The following is a 20,489-nucleotide window of genomic DNA, read 5'->3' on the forward strand; positions in this document are numbered from 1 at the left end:
TTGCGAAACCCACCTTAATAAAATTAAGAAAAATTATATATACATTCACTTGATCACATCGGCTTAGAATGATGATTTTTTAAAACAAAAATACATTTTAATGAAAAGATCAAAATACCTTTAATGTTCAATACTTAATCGTCTTCCTCTTCTTCTTCTTCCATTTTTTCTCTTTCAATCTCTCCAAAACCGTAACAAATTTTTTAAAGAAAGATGATGTTTTTGAATAATGAATAAATAAATAATCATCTTCAATGATCTTACAAGTACATTTCTACCGTTTTGTTTTTCACATTTTTATTTTTCGCTTTTTTGGGTTAAGAAAATAAGGGATCAAGAAGAGTATTTAAAATTATTGGATAATTTTTAAAGCATTTAAAATTTTACTTTCTAACACTCTTAAAGACATGATATTAAACCTCCAAACACCTTTAAGAATGTCCGAAACCATATTTTCGGATACCTTTAAGGGCATGTAACTTTGTACCTCCAAATGCCTCCTTGGTGTTCAGCCTTCGAGTTTGCACACGATGTAATATTTTTTCCTCCTTCTTCATATTTTTAAATGTTTTCACTTTCACATCACTTCTAAATTATTTCTAAATATTTTTAACTATTTTATAACTAATATTTGTCCAAATTTATATAAATAATATGCAGTAAATTATATTTGTATGGAACAAACATAACATTTGTAACTATATATATATAATCTCTCTAAAATTAATAGGATTTTTTTACATGGTTCCTTCCTATATCCCAAATCATCAAATCCAAAAGAAAAAAAAATTACAAGAATAAGGTTTAATTCTATGTGGATCTCACATTAATAAAATTTATATGAACCAAATATCCATATGCAAGATAAGATTATAAAATGGTGTCATAAGAATAAGGCTTATTCTATGAGAATCTCACTCTAATAAGATTTATATTTACTCTATATGTTAAATCAATCTCACTCAAATCCCCAAATGCAAGACAAAAATCTACAAAAATATTACAAGAATAATGTTTAATTCTATGTGAATCTTACTTTAATAAAATTTGTGGGTGCTTTTTTATGCTAGTTTCCTCCAATAATAAGATTTAATTCTTTTGAATCTTCTTCAATAAACCTCATAGAATTTTCTTTTTTTGTTAACCTAGTCTCCTTCTATATCTAAAATCAATATAATTCTAATATGCAAATCTAAAAAAAGAAAAAAAAAATCTAAAAAGATGTTAGAAGAACAATGTTTAATTCTTTGGGAATCTCACTTTAATTAAATTTATAGGATTTTTGTTTTTTATTTTAACTTAGTTCCCTCTATATCTCAAATGAATACCACCTAAGTGTCCAAATCTAATAGAAAAATCTAAAAAGATTTTACAAAAATAAAGTTTAATTCCATGTGAGTTAACAAGGTTCAATTCTATGTAAATCTAAATTTAATAAAATTTATAAAATTATTTTTAACCTACTTAAATCTCTAAATCTAAGAGAAACCATGATATCTCATTTCAGATAGGAAAGAAAATTTATAACACTACATAAATATGGATAATTTTTAACCGTTTAGTAGCAATTTAAAGTCGTGAGCGTCTTATTAGGCCAGAGTCGACAATATCTAGAACACTAAGGACACGAAGAGGACAGTGATCGAAATTCTCTATTATACCAAAATACTTAGCCTTTTTACGTAGTAACTCTGGTCAAGAAAAATTAGAGAAAGAGTCACTACAACTTTTGTAGTATTTCGGGTATCGTCCTCAAGGACTGGCTTATGAAAATTGTCAATACTAGAATAAATGAATTGTTTTTGTTTAAATCCTAAAGTGAAAAACAATACGTGAATAATGCGAAACTAAGTAAAAGAAATTAAATTAATAAAAAATGAATATTGATTTTAAATTCAATTGATTCAAGTTTGGGGTTTTCCACAATCCAACCTAGGGTATAGAATTATAGAAAACAAATGTCTTTTAAGTAATATGATCTTAGGGTTTTTGGATCATTGGCCGCTCGCGATCAAGTTAAGTTCTATAACTCAAAAGTTGCGTCTGAAACCTAATTTTTCATTTTTAAAACAGATTCATAAAACCATCAAATGAATGAGATTGATTATCAATTTAAGATTTGGTTTTTTAACCCTTTCTACTCCTTATAGCTTTGTTTAGGGGCAAATAACGATAAGGAAGACGAAGATAACTAATTATCAAGAATTACCAAGAATCACTAGTATCAGGTAATAACCTACCATATCATTTCCTAAACAAACTTACAAGGATAGGATAAAAGAATGATAAATTGTCACCCAATCAATAATTAATCTCATTGTTATAATAATTTACTCATTGTCCCTATAGGTTTCCTAGCCCTTAGGTTTTCATGCTTCAAGCCCCAAGTTGGCTCTTAGCCTCTTATGGGGGTGATGTCACATTTACAATCCATAATAGGGTAAAAATCCATAATTTGAATCAAAAGAAACTAAAAACAATATATTTAATAAAGAAGAAAAAGAAAACAAACCAAATTTTTCGTCTTCTTCCACCTTTAATGTCAAAAACTCCAAAAAAAGGTCCAAGATCCCTCAAACCTAGAATTGAGAGAGTTTATATAATATCATCAATTACCTAACATATGGTACACTCTCATTGGCCACTTATTACAAAATAATTTCTTAAAAATGATTAAAAATAATAATAAAATGGTGATTTCTAGTCGTGTGGAGTCCACTTAGGGTGGATGAAGTGCCCTAGATGCAATTCCCGAGGTAGATGAGGCAAAACATCAAAGTGGCAATGGGTGATTTCGAAATTGATGTCATTTCAAAGTGGATTTCGAATTTATAAGTTGAATAGATGCAATTCCCGAGGTAGAGAAGGCGGAACATCAAAGTAGCAGTGGGTGAATTCAAAATTGGTGTCATTTCGAAGTGGATTTCGAATTCATAAGTTGAATTTCGAAATCATTTCGAAATGACCCTCTAGTTTGGTGCAATTGTCTTCAAATGGCCATAACTTCTTCATTTCAGTTTCGATTTACAAGTCGTTTGAAGCGTTGGACTCCTGACTTCCCAAGATTCGAAACGATATATAGTATGTATACAATGGACTCCAGGAAGTGCTCTAAATTTGTCCTCAAATTCAGAGTATATAATGTCTTCATATTTTTTAGTTCTAAATTTCAATGCAGCTGAATCTTGCTTCATGCCTCATTTCCCATGTTTTTTTGCCTTCTTTCTTACTCCATAATGGTCATTTCTCATCTTAAAAACTCATGATATCCTCATATTGTCTTTCCTTATGGTCCATGAGTCTTGACTCACTTATTTCCTCATTTAGTCATTTCTTGATCTTTCAAAATCTAAAGTGATTCAACTTGCACCATTTTCTTCCCTTGAACCTGAGATAAGTGTCCAAAGTACAAATTAAACTCATGGATAGGGTCTTACCATTGATTTAGATCAAGTTGGGTGATTTGAATGTCCTTTGATACACAAATCATATAGAATATGTGTCATTAGAGCACATATTTTGGCTTCAATCAGACAGTGATTGTGATATTTATGGGATGAAATGATCATTCCATGTTTTTTTTAAGAGTAACTCACTTTTGACATAAATTTTTTTTATCATTTCAAATATTTAGGTTTAAAAAAATCTTATTTAAAATAATAATAATAATGACATTTTTATTAAAATAAGCCAAAAAAATATAGGGTTAAATTTTCAAATTTGGGTTTTCAATCACCCTTTTAATCAAATAATCTTAAAAAATATGATTCATAAAATTACTTAAAATAAAATAAAAAACTTAATCTTTGTTTAGTTACACTTCAAACACCATTGCAACACATCTAAATAAAGATTAAAAAGATTAAGTCAAAACTTCATCCACTTCACTAAATAAAATTGGTAGTTTACTTAAAAGATTAAAAAGAGTAAGTATGAAAAATTCTTTGATTGTTTGACCAATTTATCATTGGGTAAATTTTATTCACTTTCCTTGATGTTAAGGTTAAATTCACGTATCCATCTTTAATTAGAAATTTCATCAACTATTTTTTCTACTATTACCCTTTGATTCAACATTAACCCTATAAGATATTTTTATAAATTTGTCAAGTAATTGAAGAGTTTTTCATAAATTTACCTCACTTATTTTAAACCAAAGATGCGTGAAAATAACTAATAAGAATGGTAAAAAATGTTGTAATTAAATAAAGTGGTTGACCACATTGAATAAAATATTAATGGTTATTTATTAACTCCATTTACTAATCTTTAAGATGAGTAATGGGAGTTCATATGGTGAAGCCTATAAAAGGCTTCTTACACCCCATGTAAGGAGCATCTAGAGAAAAAGAAGTTTTCACTTTTCCTCTCATTCTCTCTCTCTTATTCTCTTTTTCTTTCATTTTCTTAACACTTTTCTTCTTTGATTTCTTTATCCCCTTTATATATATTATTAAAGTAATATATAGTCATCTTTACTTTTATTTGAGTCACATTTATTCTCATTTTACAACACGTTATCAACACAAATTGCTTTAAAGGTAATTCTCATATCTTAAACTTGAAGTTATTTATATAGAATAAAATTTTACATATTTATATTATTGTTGATTTGTTTTGTTAAAGGTTATAAACAAATTATTTGATTTTGTTTATAATCAAAGTTATACCAATGCTATCAATTTATTATTGATTCTAATAATATTGTTTTGTCATATATATGAAGTTATTGAACAATGTCGAATCTCACAAAACTCGAATTTGTGGCACTTGACATTTCGGGAAAGAACTATCTATCTTGGATCCTTGATATTGAAATACATTTTGATGCAATGAACCTTGGAGCTACAATCAAAGAAAGAAATCAAGCATCCTTGCAGGATCGCGCAAAAGCACTGATTTTCTTTCGACATCATCTCCATGAAGGTTTAAAAAATGAGTATCTTACGGTAAATGACCCTTTTACTCTATGGAGTAATTTAAAGGAAAGATATGACCACCAAAAAACTGCGATTCTCTTAAAAGCTCGATATGATTGGATGCACCTAAGGTTGCAAGATTTTAAAACTGTTAGTAAATATAACTTTGTGCTTTTCAAAATTAGCTCTCAATTAAAGCTGTGAGAAGAAAAAATCACAGAAGAAGATATGTTAGAGAAAACTTTTACTATGTTTCATGCCTTGAATGTGCTCCTGTAGTAGCAATATCGAGAGCGTAGATTTATAAAATATTCTAAATTAATATCATGTCTTTTGGTTGCTGAACAAAATAATGAGCTTTTGATGAGAAATCATCAATCTTGTCCAACTGGATCTGAACCATTTCCCGAAGTGAATGCAATATCATCCCAAACTCATGGACGTAGAGGAGGACGAGGACATGGTTGTGGTCGTGGTCATGAAAGAAATCCCCGATACCATGGTTATTATAATAATAATTCATCAAATTCTCAGAAAATGAAAACCTCATTGCACCATTAGAAGTGTAATAATACTAAGGATAAACAAGAAAATGGGAAGTGTTTACAAGATAAACCTCCTAAGAACCATGAAAATAATTGTTATAGATGTGGTATGAAGGGGCATTGGTCACGTACCTGTCGTACGCCCAAACATTTGGTCGACCTTTACCAAGCATCAATAAAAGCAAAAGGAAAAAAGATAAAGATGAACTTTACCGACGGTAATGGATTGGACCTAACCTATTATGACATTGATTTCTTTGGAGGTCCCAGTGAAAAAACAGACCATTTAATAAATGATGAGAAGATTAACATTAATTGATGTTCCTTTATATATCAAATAATATATTATTATGTTTTATATTTACATATAATTTTCTTTTGTTATTTATATCATGCCTTGTTTTTTTTTTAATATTAATTATATCTCAAATCTATGTGTTATTTGGTCTTAAGATGAATGAGGATGATGTATGTCTCACAAACTGTACAACCACGCACACAATTCTTTGAGATAAAAGATATTTCCTCGAATTGACATTAATAAAAACTAATGTAAGTACCATATCTGGTACTACAAACTTAGTTGAAGGCTCTGGAAAAGCAAATATAATGCTACCAAATGGAATAAGATTCCATATAAATGACGTTTTATATTCTAGAAAATCCAGAAGAAATTTGCTCAGTTTTAAAGATATCTGTATAAATGAATATCATATTAAAACTATGAACGAAGATAATATAAAATATCTATACATTACTTTCATTATATCTGGCTAGAAGCTTATAATGGAAAAACTCCTAGCTTTCTCCTCTGGGTTGTATCATACAACTATAAAACCTATTGAATCATATGTTGTCGTGAACCAGGAGTTAAATGACCCAAAAGTTTTTGTCCTTTAGCATGACAGGCTAGGTCACCCAGGGTCTTCAATGATGCGTCGAATAATTGAACTCTCACATAGGTATCCACTAAAGAACCAGAAGATTCTTTCGCCGAATGAATACTCATGTGTTGTCTGCTCACAAGGTAAATTGATAGTTAGACCATTTTTTACTAAAGTCATATCTAAGTCACCAATTTTTTTAGAAAGAATACATGGGGACATATATAGGCCTATACATCCATCATATGGACCATTCCGTTATTTTATGATCTTAATAGATGTTTCTACTAGGTGGTCACATGTTTGTCTCCTTTCTACACATAACGTTGCCTTTGCTAGACTCCTTGCACAAATAATCAGATTACGAGCACAATTTTCAGATTATCCAATTAAAACAACACATCTTGAAAATGTTGGCAAATTTACTTCTCAAACATTCAATAACTATTGCATGTCAGTAGGGATAAATATTGAGCATCATGTTACTCATACTCATACCCAAAATGGTTTAGCAGAATCCTTCATCAAACGTCTCAAATTAATAGATTGACCATTACTAATGAAAACTAAATTACCTACTTCCACTTGGGGACATGCTATTATGCATGCTGCAGTTTTAGTCCGTATTCGACCTATAACTTACCATGAATACTCCTCTTCACAACTTGTGTTTGGAATACAACCAAATATCTCTCACTTACAAATCTTTGGTTGTGTAGTATATGTGCCAATTGCACCTACACAACGCACTAAAATGGGTCCCCAACGAAGACTTGGGATTTATGTAGGTTTTGATTCTCCATCTATCATAAGATATCTTGAACCTTTGACAAACGATGTTTTTATAGCCCGCTTTGCATATTGTCATTTTAATGAGAGTGTTTTCTCGTCATTAGGGAAAGAAAAATCGATTCCTGAAGAACGACGAGAAATTAGTTAGAAGACATCTACTATGTCCCATCTTGATCCTCGAATAAATCAATGTGAACTAGAAGTTCAAAGGATGATTCATTTGCAAAATCTTGCAAATTAACTACTAGATGCATTCATTGATAAAAAGAAAGTGACAAAGTCACATATCCCGGCTGCAAATACTCCAGCACAGATTGATGTCCCTGTAGGACAGTTAACAAATGAATTTAAGATACGCTTGAAGCGTGGTAGATCTGTCAGCTCAAATGATGTAACTTCCCAGAAAAGGAGAACTCAAGAAAAACTTGGCACTCTAGAAGAGACCATCAAAATGACTGATCAGTTTAAAATTGATAAATCTATAGCCCCAAAAAGGCATAAATAATGCAAAAAGCCCCTGAAGAGGCACATATTGAACGAGAAACCTTTGAAGAGGCACAGGTACCTGAAAATTGTGAGATCTCAATAAGTTATGTACACACGAGAGAAAAATGGGATCGAAATAATATTGCTATTAACAATATTTTTGTTTTCCAAGTGGTCTCTGATATCATAAGAAATGATGAAGATCCCGAACCACGAAATATGGAAGAATGCCGACATAGAAATGATTGACTAAAATGGAAAGAAACTATACAGGTAGAGTTAAACTCATTAACAAAACGAGAAGTTTTTGAACTTGTAATCCAAACACCTGAAAATGTAAAGCCTATTGGGTACAAATGGGTATTTGTATGAAAGCGCAATGAGAATAATGAGATCATAAGATACAAAGCGCGATTAGTAGCACAAGATTTCTCGTAAACATATTCTCCCGTCATGGACGCAATCACATTTCGTTTCTTAATTAGTATGGCATTCTTAGAAAGACTGGATATGCGTCTCATGGATGTTATTACAACATATTTATACGGATCCATGGATAATGATATATACATGAAAATCCCTGAAGGATTTAAATTGCCTGAAATAAATAGTACAAAGCCTCGTAACATATACTCAATCAAGTTACAACGATCTTTGTATGGATTAAAGCAATCTAGACGCATGTGGTACAATCGCCTTAGTGAATACTTGCTAAAAGAAGGGTATGTGAATAACCCTATATGCCCATGCATCTTTATTAAGAAATCAAAAATCGGATTTGCAATTATTGCAGTGTATATTGATGACTTAAATCTTGTTGGAACTCCTGAAAAGCTCACAAGAACAACAAATTACTTGAAAAAGGAATTTGAGTTGAAAGATCTTGGAAAAACAAAATTTTGTCTCGGCTTGCAGATCGAGCATTTTCCAAATGGAGTTTTAGTATATCAATCAACATACATTAAGATAGTTTTGAAGCGTTTTTATATGGATAAAACTCATCCTTTAAGTTCTCTAATGGTTGTCCGATACTTGATGTGAAAAATGACCCATTTTGTTCTTGCGAAAAAAATAAAGAATTACTTGGTCTTGAAGTATCATATCTTAGTGTTATTGGTGCACTTATGTATCTTGCCAATTGTACACGTCCAGACATTGCTTTTTCTATCAATTTATTAGCAAGATACAGTTCTGCTCCAACTCGAAGACATTGGAATGATATCAAACATATATTTCATTATCTTCGCGGAACTACTGATATAGGTCTATTTTACTCAAGGAAATCAAAGCAACAATTGCTTGGATATGCAGATACAGGATATCTTTCAGATCCACATAAAGGTAGGTCATAAATAGGGTATGTGTTTAATTACAATGGTACTACTATTTCATGAAGATCTATCAAACAAATAATGGTGACTACATCATCAAATCATTCAGAAATACTGGCAATTCATGAAGCAAGTCGTGAATGTATATGACTAAGATATATGATCTAGCATATTCGAGAATCATGTGGACTCTTCTCTATCAAAGGTGACCTGACAATATTATTTGAAGATAATGTTGCATGCATTGCACAAATAACAGAGGGTTATTATAAAGGAGATAGAATTAAACACATTTCACCAAAATTCTTTTATACACATGAACTCCAGAAGAGTGATGAAATTGATGTGCAACAAATATGCTCAAGTGATAATCTAGCATATTTATTTACAAAATCATTGTCAACCTCAACATTCAAGAAGTTAATACACAAGATTGGAATGCGTCAACTCAAGGATATCGACATGAGAGAGAGTATGCTTGTAAAATGGTAGTAGTGTACTGTAATTTTTTTTCCTTCGTCCAGGTTTTGTCCTATTAGGTTTTACTGGCAAGGTTTTTAACGAGGCAGTCCTAACATACCAAGAAAAGAATATTGTACTCTTTTTCCTTCACTAGGTTTTTCCTATAAGGTTTTTTACTAACAAGGTTTTAATGAGACATATTCTTTTAATATAGTGGTCATCCAAGATGAAGTGTTGTAAATAAAGTGGTGAATGACCACATTGAACAAAATATTAATGGTTATTTATGAACTCCATTTACTCATCTTTAAGATGAGTAATGGGAGTTCATATGGTAAATGTAACGCCCAAGTTTTTTTTTAGGGGCAATTTAGGAAAATATTAATAATATTAAATTAATTATTTTTTTTTTTAATAAAATGGAAGAATGGTGAAAAGGTAATTTTACGCATAATACCCTAGGTATAAATTAGAATTTTGTTCTTCCCGTTCTTTTCTGAATCGCGTTCATGTTCGTAGAGAGTTCCTAAGAACGTAAGATTGGAGTCGGATTTCAGGGTTTGAAGAACAAATCTTTATAGGTAAGATTTTAACCCCTAGATTAATATTTTAAATTCCTTAGTTAATTTCAAAAACATTAGATATTTTTTGAAAAATCCAAATCTAGGTTAGGGTTTGTTTATTTAACTTTTAGATCAAAATGCTTGAAAATTTGCAAGTATAGGTTGATTTATTGATGAAGATAGGAAAATTTCAAAATATTTCAATGGAATAGAAAAATAAATAAATAAATTTAAAATGAAAAAAAAAATCAGAGGAAGAAAAGAAATTTTAGATTTATATAATAAATAAATAAGTCGTTTGTGGAGGCTTTAGATTGAAAGGAAAATAAATAAATAATAGGAAGAATTACATGATTTCTGGATTTTGGAGGGCTGATATAGATACTTGTATTTATTGTATTGAGGCATTGTAGTTGTGTGCACGTTGCTGGAAGAAAAAAAAAACGTGTCAAGGTTAAAAAAAAAAAAAAAAAGCAGTGTGCATTGGATGGAAGGAAGGCCTTGGAAAAAAAAAACAAAAACAAAATATATATAAAAATAAATAATGAATCATCATAATAATAATGATAGCAATGGGAAGTACTTGCTTTGCTTTATTGGTTTTGTGTGTACCGAGACAAGTGGGTAATGGTTTGGGAGGCTATTAAATTTGATAATTAATAAAATAATAGTATTTAGTTTTAAATTAATAAATAAGATAATAGTAATAATGGTTTATATTAATAAATAGAATGAGAGATTTAGTAATAAAAAAGAAATAATAAAAAATTATATAGAATTTTTATAATGAAATAAAATTGCAATTTAATTAAATTAGGAATGTGTTATTAGAAACAAATTGGGAATTTATTAATTTTATTTAAATAAGGAATAAATTAGTTAAATGAAAGATAAATAGTAATAGTTATTTCTCTTATATTATATTCGGTGAAGAGTAGATTTTCTAGGATTATTTTTCTCCTAAGTTTTCGAGGATTTCTTTTGAAGTAAAGGAAATTAATGCAATTATTATATTTTTAGAAACAAATTTTTATATACATCTTTTGGAAATATTTTGAATTAATATTCGTTTTATGCATGGATCAAATATGTTTTGTATGAAGAGTATGTTAGAACTTTATATTTTGTTTACAACAGAGAAACGTGGAGATATTATGTTTTGCAAATTCGAATAATTGAAATAAGTGTTTGACTTTGGTTTGTTTGGCTCTTGTCAACGGGATATAATAGTTGACTTTTACATTTCTTAGTGGGAAATGTAATTGAATTGGACCATAGCCTCTAGGGGTTTGGTTAGAGGTTATTAGTACTAGTAGTGTTTGATTCCGTCCACTTTAAAGGAACAATTTGAGACTAACCACCTATTTGAAAAGTCTCACCTAACTGGGCACCCATTGATGTTTGATGACCAGAGTAAATAAATTATTGGAATGTTTTGACTGAATTTGATATGAAAATGTTTGAATCAGAAGTAAATGCAAACAGTTAGAAATTTTGAATTTATTGAAAAAAAAAAATTACTCACAGGTTTATGAAAATGATTTATTACAATATCTCATATTTTGCAAGTGAATTTGAAATATTTGATACATGGACTGTATTAATGTTCCTTATTGGGTTGTGAGCTCATTCCTATTTGTTGACTATTTTTCAGGTACCCTTAGTTCGGGTGAGGAGTGATGGCTAGGCTGAGGAATGGTCATCATTAGGATTTGACTTAGGATTTTATGTTAGATTTTGTTTAATTGTTAGTTATGTTCATTTGGATCTTTTAGTATTTGGAAGCTATTTGGATATTGATCCTTTAAATTTTATGTTAGTTCAAAGTTGAGTTTTGGAGATTTTGAAATTTGTTTTAATACTTGAATTGTTTAAGTTTGCAAATATTTGGACAATGGATTTTGGATAGTGAATGTTTTAGTTTTGAAATTGAATTTTGAGGATTTTAGATTTTGTTCCGCTACTCTGAACAGGTATTTGATAATTGGTAACTTCCGATTACAAGATAATTGTTTGGGTCAGGTTACATTGTAAGCCTTTAGGTTTAAAGTGTGAAATGACCGTCATGCCCTTGAAGTGGGTCTTAGGGCATGACAGTAAAGCCTATAAAAGGCTTCTTACACCCCATGTAAGGAGCATCCAAAGAAAAAGAAGCTTTCACTTTTCCTCTCATTCTCTCTATCTTATTCTCTCTTTCTTTCATTCTCTCAACACTTCTCTTCTTTGACTTCTTTCTCCCCTTTATATATATTATTAAAGTAATATATAGTCATCTCTACTTTTATTTGAGTCACATTTATTCTCATTTTACAAAAAAAAAAAACATATTTCATGAAATTTCAAATTAATGGGGGGTAAATATATTTAACTCTAACCTTAAAAGAGGTGAGTAAAGTTAATTATATTTTATAATGTCAAAATATTTTTTTAAAACTAGAATCTTAAATTTGACTTTAACCTTTTTTTTAAGCCAAGAAGACATTTAAACGAGACCTTTTGTCTAGTATCAAGAGAGGTTTTCGACTCGGGAATAAAACCATGATCTCAAATTTGTGCTAAACTCTACCCAAATTTAAAAACAATTTCTCAAACTTGTCTCTATCTTGTTGATCTTTTCACAAATTCATCTCATTAAGGATGGGTCAAGTACTTGAATAAACCTCTCCTATTATCATCCCTATTAATGTTAACATGTTTCCATCGTTATTTAAATGTTTCTTCAAATTTATTTTACTTACTTTTTAATATAAATATTATGTAATTTTTAAATTCATAAGTTTGTACCTTATTTAAATTAAATATGGTTTTTTTTTCCTCATAATCAAACATGAAGTAAAACTCTTGATTACATTTCTAAATTTTGGAACCCCTTTCAATGCCTCAAAAAGGGACAAAGCTCCTAAACCATCAAACTATATTGTTGTCACTTGTCACCAAAGATTAAAATTTCGGATTTTTTCGACGAAATATCTTCAATATATCAAATATCGGTGGTATCCAACATGATATTGGGCATCGATTATCAATCAATGAGAATTTCGGCAAAATATCGATAATATCAGTGAAATATCAGCCATATATCGGTTTAGAGGTGAAAAAGTCGAGTAAGGAACGACGCGCAGGAAACCTGTTAAAATATCGAAGATATATCAGTGATATATTGGATATATCGGTAAATATATCGGATATATCATTGAGAAAGTCTGTCAAAATATCAAAGATATATCGACAATATATAGAATATATCGAATATATTGCCGATATATCGGGGAAATATTAGATATTTTTTAAAATTTTTTTTTTAATATTTATCATTTTTTTATTTTAAATCTATATTATCATTTTATTTTTAACTATTTTTTATATTTATCTCATTAATGCTATTTTTTAAAAATTACTATCACTTCATTCTTTTTTTTATCCGTTTAATTTTATTTAATTTTGAATGTTTTTATTTTAAAATATTAAAAATATAATTTTACTCAAAAATTGCTACAATATAAAAAAATTAATGAAGTTCTAATATTCTATAAATTAAAATTAATTTGATAAGATAAATTATTAATAATTTTAATTATTTAAATAAATTAATGTTAATAGAAAATTTGTCACGTGTAATAAATCTTTAGAAATCAAATCTCAAATAAAATATTTTATATAAATCAATTTAATTTTTTCATTAAAATGTAATAAAATATGTTTTAAAAAAATTATTTTAATTCTTAAAATAAATTAATATAAATATATTAAAGGAATTTATGCTAATTTTTTATAAAAATTTGATAAATATAATTTTTAATTGTACTTATACCAATTACACTTACAAAATAACTTTAATATATATATATATATATATATATATATATATATATATATATATATATATATATATATATATATATATATATATATATATATATATATATTCTTACTTATTTTATCATTTTTTTTTTTGAGTTTTTTCAAGTATTCTTGTGAATTTTGAATAATTTTAGCCTTATTAATATTTTTGTCAAAATATCTACTGATATTTCTTTGATATTTCCAATATATCCGTAAAATCCAAGTATGATATTTTAAACCTCACTTGTGACAAGGGTGACACATTTAAATCATCATCATACAATATTGTTTTGATTCCATTAGGGCATGTGATTTAGCAAAATAAAACTAAAAATGGTTAAAGTCAAGTGAGATTTATATACTTTAGACAATGAACTACAGTATTTGGATCACCAGTGTTGTCACACAATCATGGTTCAAAATTGCAATGTCGAGCATTGACTCGAAGGGTCTTGAAACATGTCGGTCTTAATGTCTCAATTTGACATCAGACAATATGATAAAATAAGATAATTAATTTAAAAAAAATTATAAAAATATTATGTAAATTGTATATATATAATTAAATAAGCTTAAAAAAATTAATAAAACAAAATTTTTTCACATTTAACTCAAAATTATTTATGATAATACTAAGAATGGGGATTTAATTCTCACTTTGCCATACATTTTTCATTAAATCTCATCACATACCATCCATATCATTTTACTTTAGCAAATTGGACACTCAATTCTCATAATACGTTGCCATCACATACCATCCATGTAAATCCTTATAATGATAAGGCGTTTTTAACTTTACCAATCTGAACTCCCAATCTGCCACCCTCGCACACTGCCATTGCTGTCAAGATCCACACCAGACGAGTCTGCAACTATACGAGACCCAACACTGGAGGGGAGCAAGGAAAATGGTCCTCTGGTCTGGACCAGGCTGACTGTGAGGGGTTCTTGCCGACGTCGCCGTTGTAAGACTTAGTCCACGAATCACCACCGCCGACACCAAAGCTTCATCCTCCGGTAATGCTCTATTTTCAGGAAAATCAGGTAAGTAAATCCTAAATCATGCGCTATCTTCGGTGGTTTCTCCTCTTGTTTCCGAATGGGTCACGGGTTGGGTTTTTTCTTCTTTTGATATTCTGGGTTAAAAGTTCCAATTTCAGCATCATGGCTGTTTGCTTTGAAAAGGGGAATCTCTGATTTTTTTTAATTTTTTTTTGAAAATGTTCTGATATTTTTATTGTGATTGGAAAGAAGGATAATTACTCACATCAACATATTCTGTTAATTTCATGGGTTTGACTTGTCAAAAACAAGAATTTTACATCTGTGATCTTTACTCCTTTTGTGCGGTATGCAGTATATTTGATTTCGTTGCCGTCAATGCGGGTGGAACAGCTCCAAAGAAGCTTTGTCCCACAGTCTGGTTCTATGTGAATAAGCAAGCTTTTAACACTAAAAAACCTACAATTTCCTTCTACTCCTTCATCCAGATCCAAAGCATGTTTTCTCAAGTACGTATGCCTGCAACATCATCGGTTTTTTCAGCATACACCACCTTTGTTGCATCTGCAATGCTGGTTAAAACCATGCTACATGAAGTTCAGACCTTGGCCAAACAGCTCGTACCTCAACAACTCCAGGACAAGATTTTATCAGGAATTGGAAGGCTTCTTGGGGACCCCTCCTCTCAGATGACTCTTGTCATTGATGAATACAACGGCTACACCATGAATCAAATCTTTGAGGCTTCTCAAATCTACCTGCAGACCAAGATCAGCCCAGCAGTAAGTAGGCTCAGGGTTTCCCGATCTCCAAGAGAGAAGAACCTCTTGGTCACCATCAGCAACGGTGAAAAGGTTATTGATGTATTTGAGGGAATTCAACTCAAATGGGAAATGGTTTCCAGTACTGAAAAGGTCATGGGTGGAGACAAGGGCGAACGTAGATCAATTGAGCTCAGTTTCCTTAAGAAAAACATGGAGAAGGTATTGAGCTCTTACTTGCCATATGTGGTGGAGAGATCAGAATCGATAAAAGAAGAAAACAAGGTGGTGAAGCTCTATTCCCTAGGGAACTTCCAAGGAGGAGCCATGGTTGGTGGGGGAGCATGGGGGTCCATCAATCTCGACCACCCCTCAACTTTTGAAACATTGGCCATGGATTTGAAGCTCAAGGAGGACTTGATAAAAGACTTGGACAGATTTGTAAGGAGGAGGAAGTTCTATAAAAGAGTTGGTAAGGCATGGAAAAGAGGGTATTTGTTGTATGGCCCTCCAGGCACAGGCAAGACAAGCTTGATTGCAGCCATGGCCAACTATCTGAAATTTGATGTCTATGATTTAGAGCTCACAAGTCTCCAGAGGAACTCACAGCTTAGAAAGCTCTTAGTCTCCACCAAGAACAGATCAATACTTGTGATTGAGGACATCGATTGCAGCACTGAATTACAAGACAGACAAGCTGGAAGATACAACCAACCTACCACTCAGGTCAGTTTACAGAGGCATATAATTACCCTATAATACATAAAATTAGAAATTCCTCTCGCCCCTTGTAATAAATTGTTGTTTTTTTGCTTATTGACTGACAGCTGACACTATCTGGGCTGCTTAATTTCATTGATGGGCTGTGGTCAAGCTGTGGGGATGAGAGGATAATAGTGTTCACAACAAATCACAAAGACAGGATAGATCCTGCATTGCTGAGACCAGGGCGCATGGATATGCACATCCACATGTCCTACTGCACTCCCTATGGATTTAAGACCCTGGCTTCCAACTACCTTGGAGTAAGCAACCACAGACTGTTCACTGAAATCGAAAGGCTGATAACAGAGGTGGAGGTGACCCCAGCCGAGATTGCAGAAGAGCTCATGAAAAGTGAGGAAGCTGATGTGGCCCTTGAAGGTCTCATCGAGTTCCTCAAGAGGGCCAAGATTGCAGAAAATAAATCAAATGGTGAGGGAAAAGAAGTTGATGAACAAGGAACAGAAAGGCGGGATGTTGTTGAGAGTGAAAAGGTAGTAGAAACAAAGAGGCAGAAAGAAGATAGTGAATGGAGAACTAGAGATTTCTGATTTTATGCCATGCGCATACTCGTTTTCTGTTGAAGAAAACCAATCCTGCCTTCTCTGAGGCCTGTAAAACCATGAACTTCAAATAGAACCCATTGAAATTCAATGGGGATGGAGGGCACTTTCCACGATTCACCCAGGACAGGTAAGTACATAAAATGCGGCTGAAACTTTCATATATATATTATCTGGTTTGAGTCTCTTTCTTTTCCTCTCCGATGTGGGATTTGTAGCAGTTGCTGATGAACTTGAAAGAGACATGGGTAAAATAATTATAATAATAACTCTTTTGAAGTTTACAATACAATTTAAATATAAATATTTTTTTCCTTCAAAAAGCACTTTAACATTACACCGACCTAAAGATCTCAGAAAAAATATCCCTAATAAAAGAGCATCACACTGCATGTTTTCTTAAAAAAGTTAGAATTATTTTGTTGATGTAAGGATTATTTTATTTTATTTTAGTTAAATTTCAAAAGAAAAAGAGGAAAATAGCTTCCAGTTTTGAAAACCATAACGTTAATTAAATGATTGCTTCTCATATATATTTCTTTTTCTTTGGAAAAAGTGCTTTTAAAGTGACATGACAATAAAAAAAACTATTGGAGGAGAATATTCTAGTCAGAAAAAGTCATATTCAGCTCCTTAAAATGCGATATTAATTCATTCAAATTTAAAATTAATAAATGTTTACTAAATATTACTAAAAATGTTTACTTTTAGAGAAATATTACTAAAAATGCCATTTAAACCCCTAAAAATGGTTTTTAAAGTTGAGTATTTTCTTTAACTAATTGATATTGTAAATATATAAATAATTTTTACATTCACACTTTATAAAAGATAAAAATGTTTCATTTTGAAAATTTTATGCATTAGTTTTAATTTTTTCAAATGAAGGATTACTTTGTAAATATTTCTAAATATGTTTGATTTCAATAATTGATAAATTATATGACCAAAATATCATAAATTGGTAAATATCAATTATTGGATTTTATGAAGATAAAATTTATGATATCAAATAGTAATGCATTATACTTAGAAATAGATGATGTATTTTTTCTATTTAAAATGTAATTAATAATATAAAAAATTAATTAATAATGATATATTTATGATAATTTTTTGTTTAAAAATATTTATAATTTTATTTAAAATTCAATTTTATTTTATATTTAATAATTATATAAAAGATTAAAAAAAATTAAAAGTAAATCAAATATAATTTATTTATAAAAATTTATTAATTTTCACTATTTTACTTATTTTACATATATATATATTTATATATATTGGGAGTGAAACTCGCTTCTTCTCTCATTCTTCTTCTTTCCTTTGTTTCTCTTCATTTCCTATTCTCTATTCCTCTTTCCTTCTTGTCTTCGTTTCTCTTCCAACATCCAAACTTTTATTCACAAAGGTTGAACTGTTTCTCTCTTCTAAAATCAAAACATTACTCATTGAGGCCAAAATCCAAATTGTAGTTGTTGTAAAGATTATTTGTTAGGGTTTCAGTTTTTGTTTTAATTTTTCTATTCTTTTTCATTTTTTTGCATTTTGTTCTTTTGTGTTATTGTTTATGTTTTGTTTTGTTTATGGGAAATCCTAGAATTTATGGAGGTTTTGGCTTTGAAATGCATCTGAAAAATCATATGGGATAAATCCTGAAATATCCGAAAAATGACCAAAAAGAAAAAAATTTGTCAAATAATGTTGAATTTTTGGTTGAAATTTTGTTAGACCAATTTTTTTTTTTTTTTTTTTCCCATTTTGTGATTTTCCCTCATATGTGAAGAATTTTTCTTCACGGTGAAGAGATAAGAACACCCAAGAACACTGATTGAAAAATAATGTCTTTTTTTTTTCTTCTTAGAATAGTGGCAAAAACACGGAAAACACCATTTTTTTTGTTCTCTAAAAATCGAGCTTTAGAAAACACGGAGAACACATGGGAACAAAAAACACTCTCTTATCAAACATGTTTTATGTATTTTGTATTCTCAAAAACAAAAAACTGTTTTTGAAAACACTAACCAAACAAGCCTTGAATTTCCAAACACCCTTAAGAGCGTCTGAATTATATCTCCAACCACTTTTAAAAGCATGCCACTTTATACCTACAAATGCTGTGTAATATATATATTTTTTTTTTTCCTTCAATTTTTCTTTTCACATTTTCAAATGTTTTCACTTTTACATCACTTTTAAATTATTTCTAAATACTTTTAACTATTCTTATAATAAGTATTTGTCAAAATTTGCATAAATAATATGCACTAAATTATATTTATACGTAACAAACATAATATTAGAGTATGAGAAGAAAAATCAATAACCCAAATCATCAAATCTAAAAAAAAATGACAAGAATAAGGTTTAATTCTATGTGAATCTCACTTTAATAAAATTTATGTGACCCAAATATCCATATGCAAGACAAAACTATAAAATGATCTCATAAGAATAAAGTTTAATTCTATATGAATCTTACTTTAATAAAATTTGTAGGCCTTTTTTTATGCTAGTTTCCTCTAATATGATAAGAATAGGATTTAATTCTATATGAATCTTCTTCAATAATTCTAATATCCATATCTCCTTCTATATCTAAAATCAATATAATTCTAATATGAAAATACAAAAAAAGAAACAAAAAATTTCTAAAAAGATGTTAGAAGAATAATGTTTAATTCTTTGTGAATCTCACTTTAATTAAATTTATAGGAATTTTTTTCCCTTTTTTTTTTTTTGTTTTTAACTTAGTTTCTTCTCATGTCCCTAATGAATACCACCTAAGTCTCCAAATCTAATAGGAAATCTAGAAAGATTTTACAAGAATAAAGTTTAATCCCGTGTGGGTCTCACTTTAATTAAATTTATAGGATTTTTTTTTTATAGTCTAGTTTGCTCTTATTTCTCTAATAAATCAATCCCACTTAAATCTTCAAATCTAGAATGATTTTACAAAAATAAGACTTAATTCTATGTAAATCTAAATTTAATAAAATTTATAAAATTATTTTTTATCTTCTTTTTTTCTTATATCTTAAATTAATATCACCTAAATCTCTAAACCTAAGAGAGACTGTGATATGCTCCACTGGATATGGGAGAAAGGTTCTAATCCTATATAAGTACAGGTTCTATTAATCATGTAAATATATTTTAAAATTATAATGACCATTTAGAAAAAATGAAAAAGAGAAAAAAATTTCAATTAAATTATTTGTAAATAAAACTTAAACATAATATAATTTAGATAAAAGTTTTAATTAACATTTGTAAAAGAAACTTAACTCCAAAAACAAAAACAAAAACAAAAAATTCAAGTGAATATTCTAAAATCATTAAACATTCCAAAACAAGGCTCACAAGAAATCACAACAGAACTTAGCCCTAGCTTATCCACATGCCAAAGACCATTTACACATTAAATCCTTAGATATTTCAAAAAAAAAAAAAAGGCTCTTAATAAAACATAACTGAATTTAACCATAGTTCAGTCACTACAAAAATCAATTTGTATTTAATTTCTAAATGTTCTAAAAATTGCTTAAAATAAAACCAATAGAACTTAATCTT

The 20,489-nt window shown here is 29.5% G+C and overlaps 1 protein-coding gene across 3 annotated transcripts; it reads left to right on the forward strand.

Moving 5' to 3' along the window:
* Nucleotides 1-14,561: 14,561 nt before the first annotated feature.
* LOC100252727 (AAA-ATPase At3g50940) lies at nucleotides 14,562-17,113 on the forward strand. Of its 3 annotated transcripts, none has more exons than XM_010657173.3 (3): nucleotides 14,564-14,872; nucleotides 15,186-16,317; nucleotides 16,419-17,113. In XM_010657173.3, exons 2-3 carry the CDS (start codon nucleotides 15,328-15,330, stop codon nucleotides 16,902-16,904), a joined length of 1,476 nt encoding a protein of 491 aa, XP_010655475.1. In that variant the 5' UTR covers nucleotides 14,564-14,872; nucleotides 15,186-15,327; the 3' UTR covers nucleotides 16,905-17,113. The 3 variants fall into 3 exon arrangements, with proteins under 3 accessions (XP_010655467.1, XP_010655475.1, XP_010655479.1); XM_010657177.3 differs by having other exon boundaries at nucleotides 14,564-14,845; XM_010657165.3 differs by having other exon boundaries at nucleotides 14,562-16,317.
* The last annotated feature ends 3,376 nt before the right edge of the window (nucleotides 17,114-20,489 follow it).

The sequence above is a fragment of the Vitis vinifera genome, chromosome 1 (assembly GCF_030704535.1).
Source record: "Vitis vinifera cultivar Pinot Noir 40024 chromosome 1, ASM3070453v1".
NCBI classification, from domain to species: Eukaryota; Viridiplantae; Streptophyta; class Magnoliopsida; order Vitales; family Vitaceae; genus Vitis; species Vitis vinifera.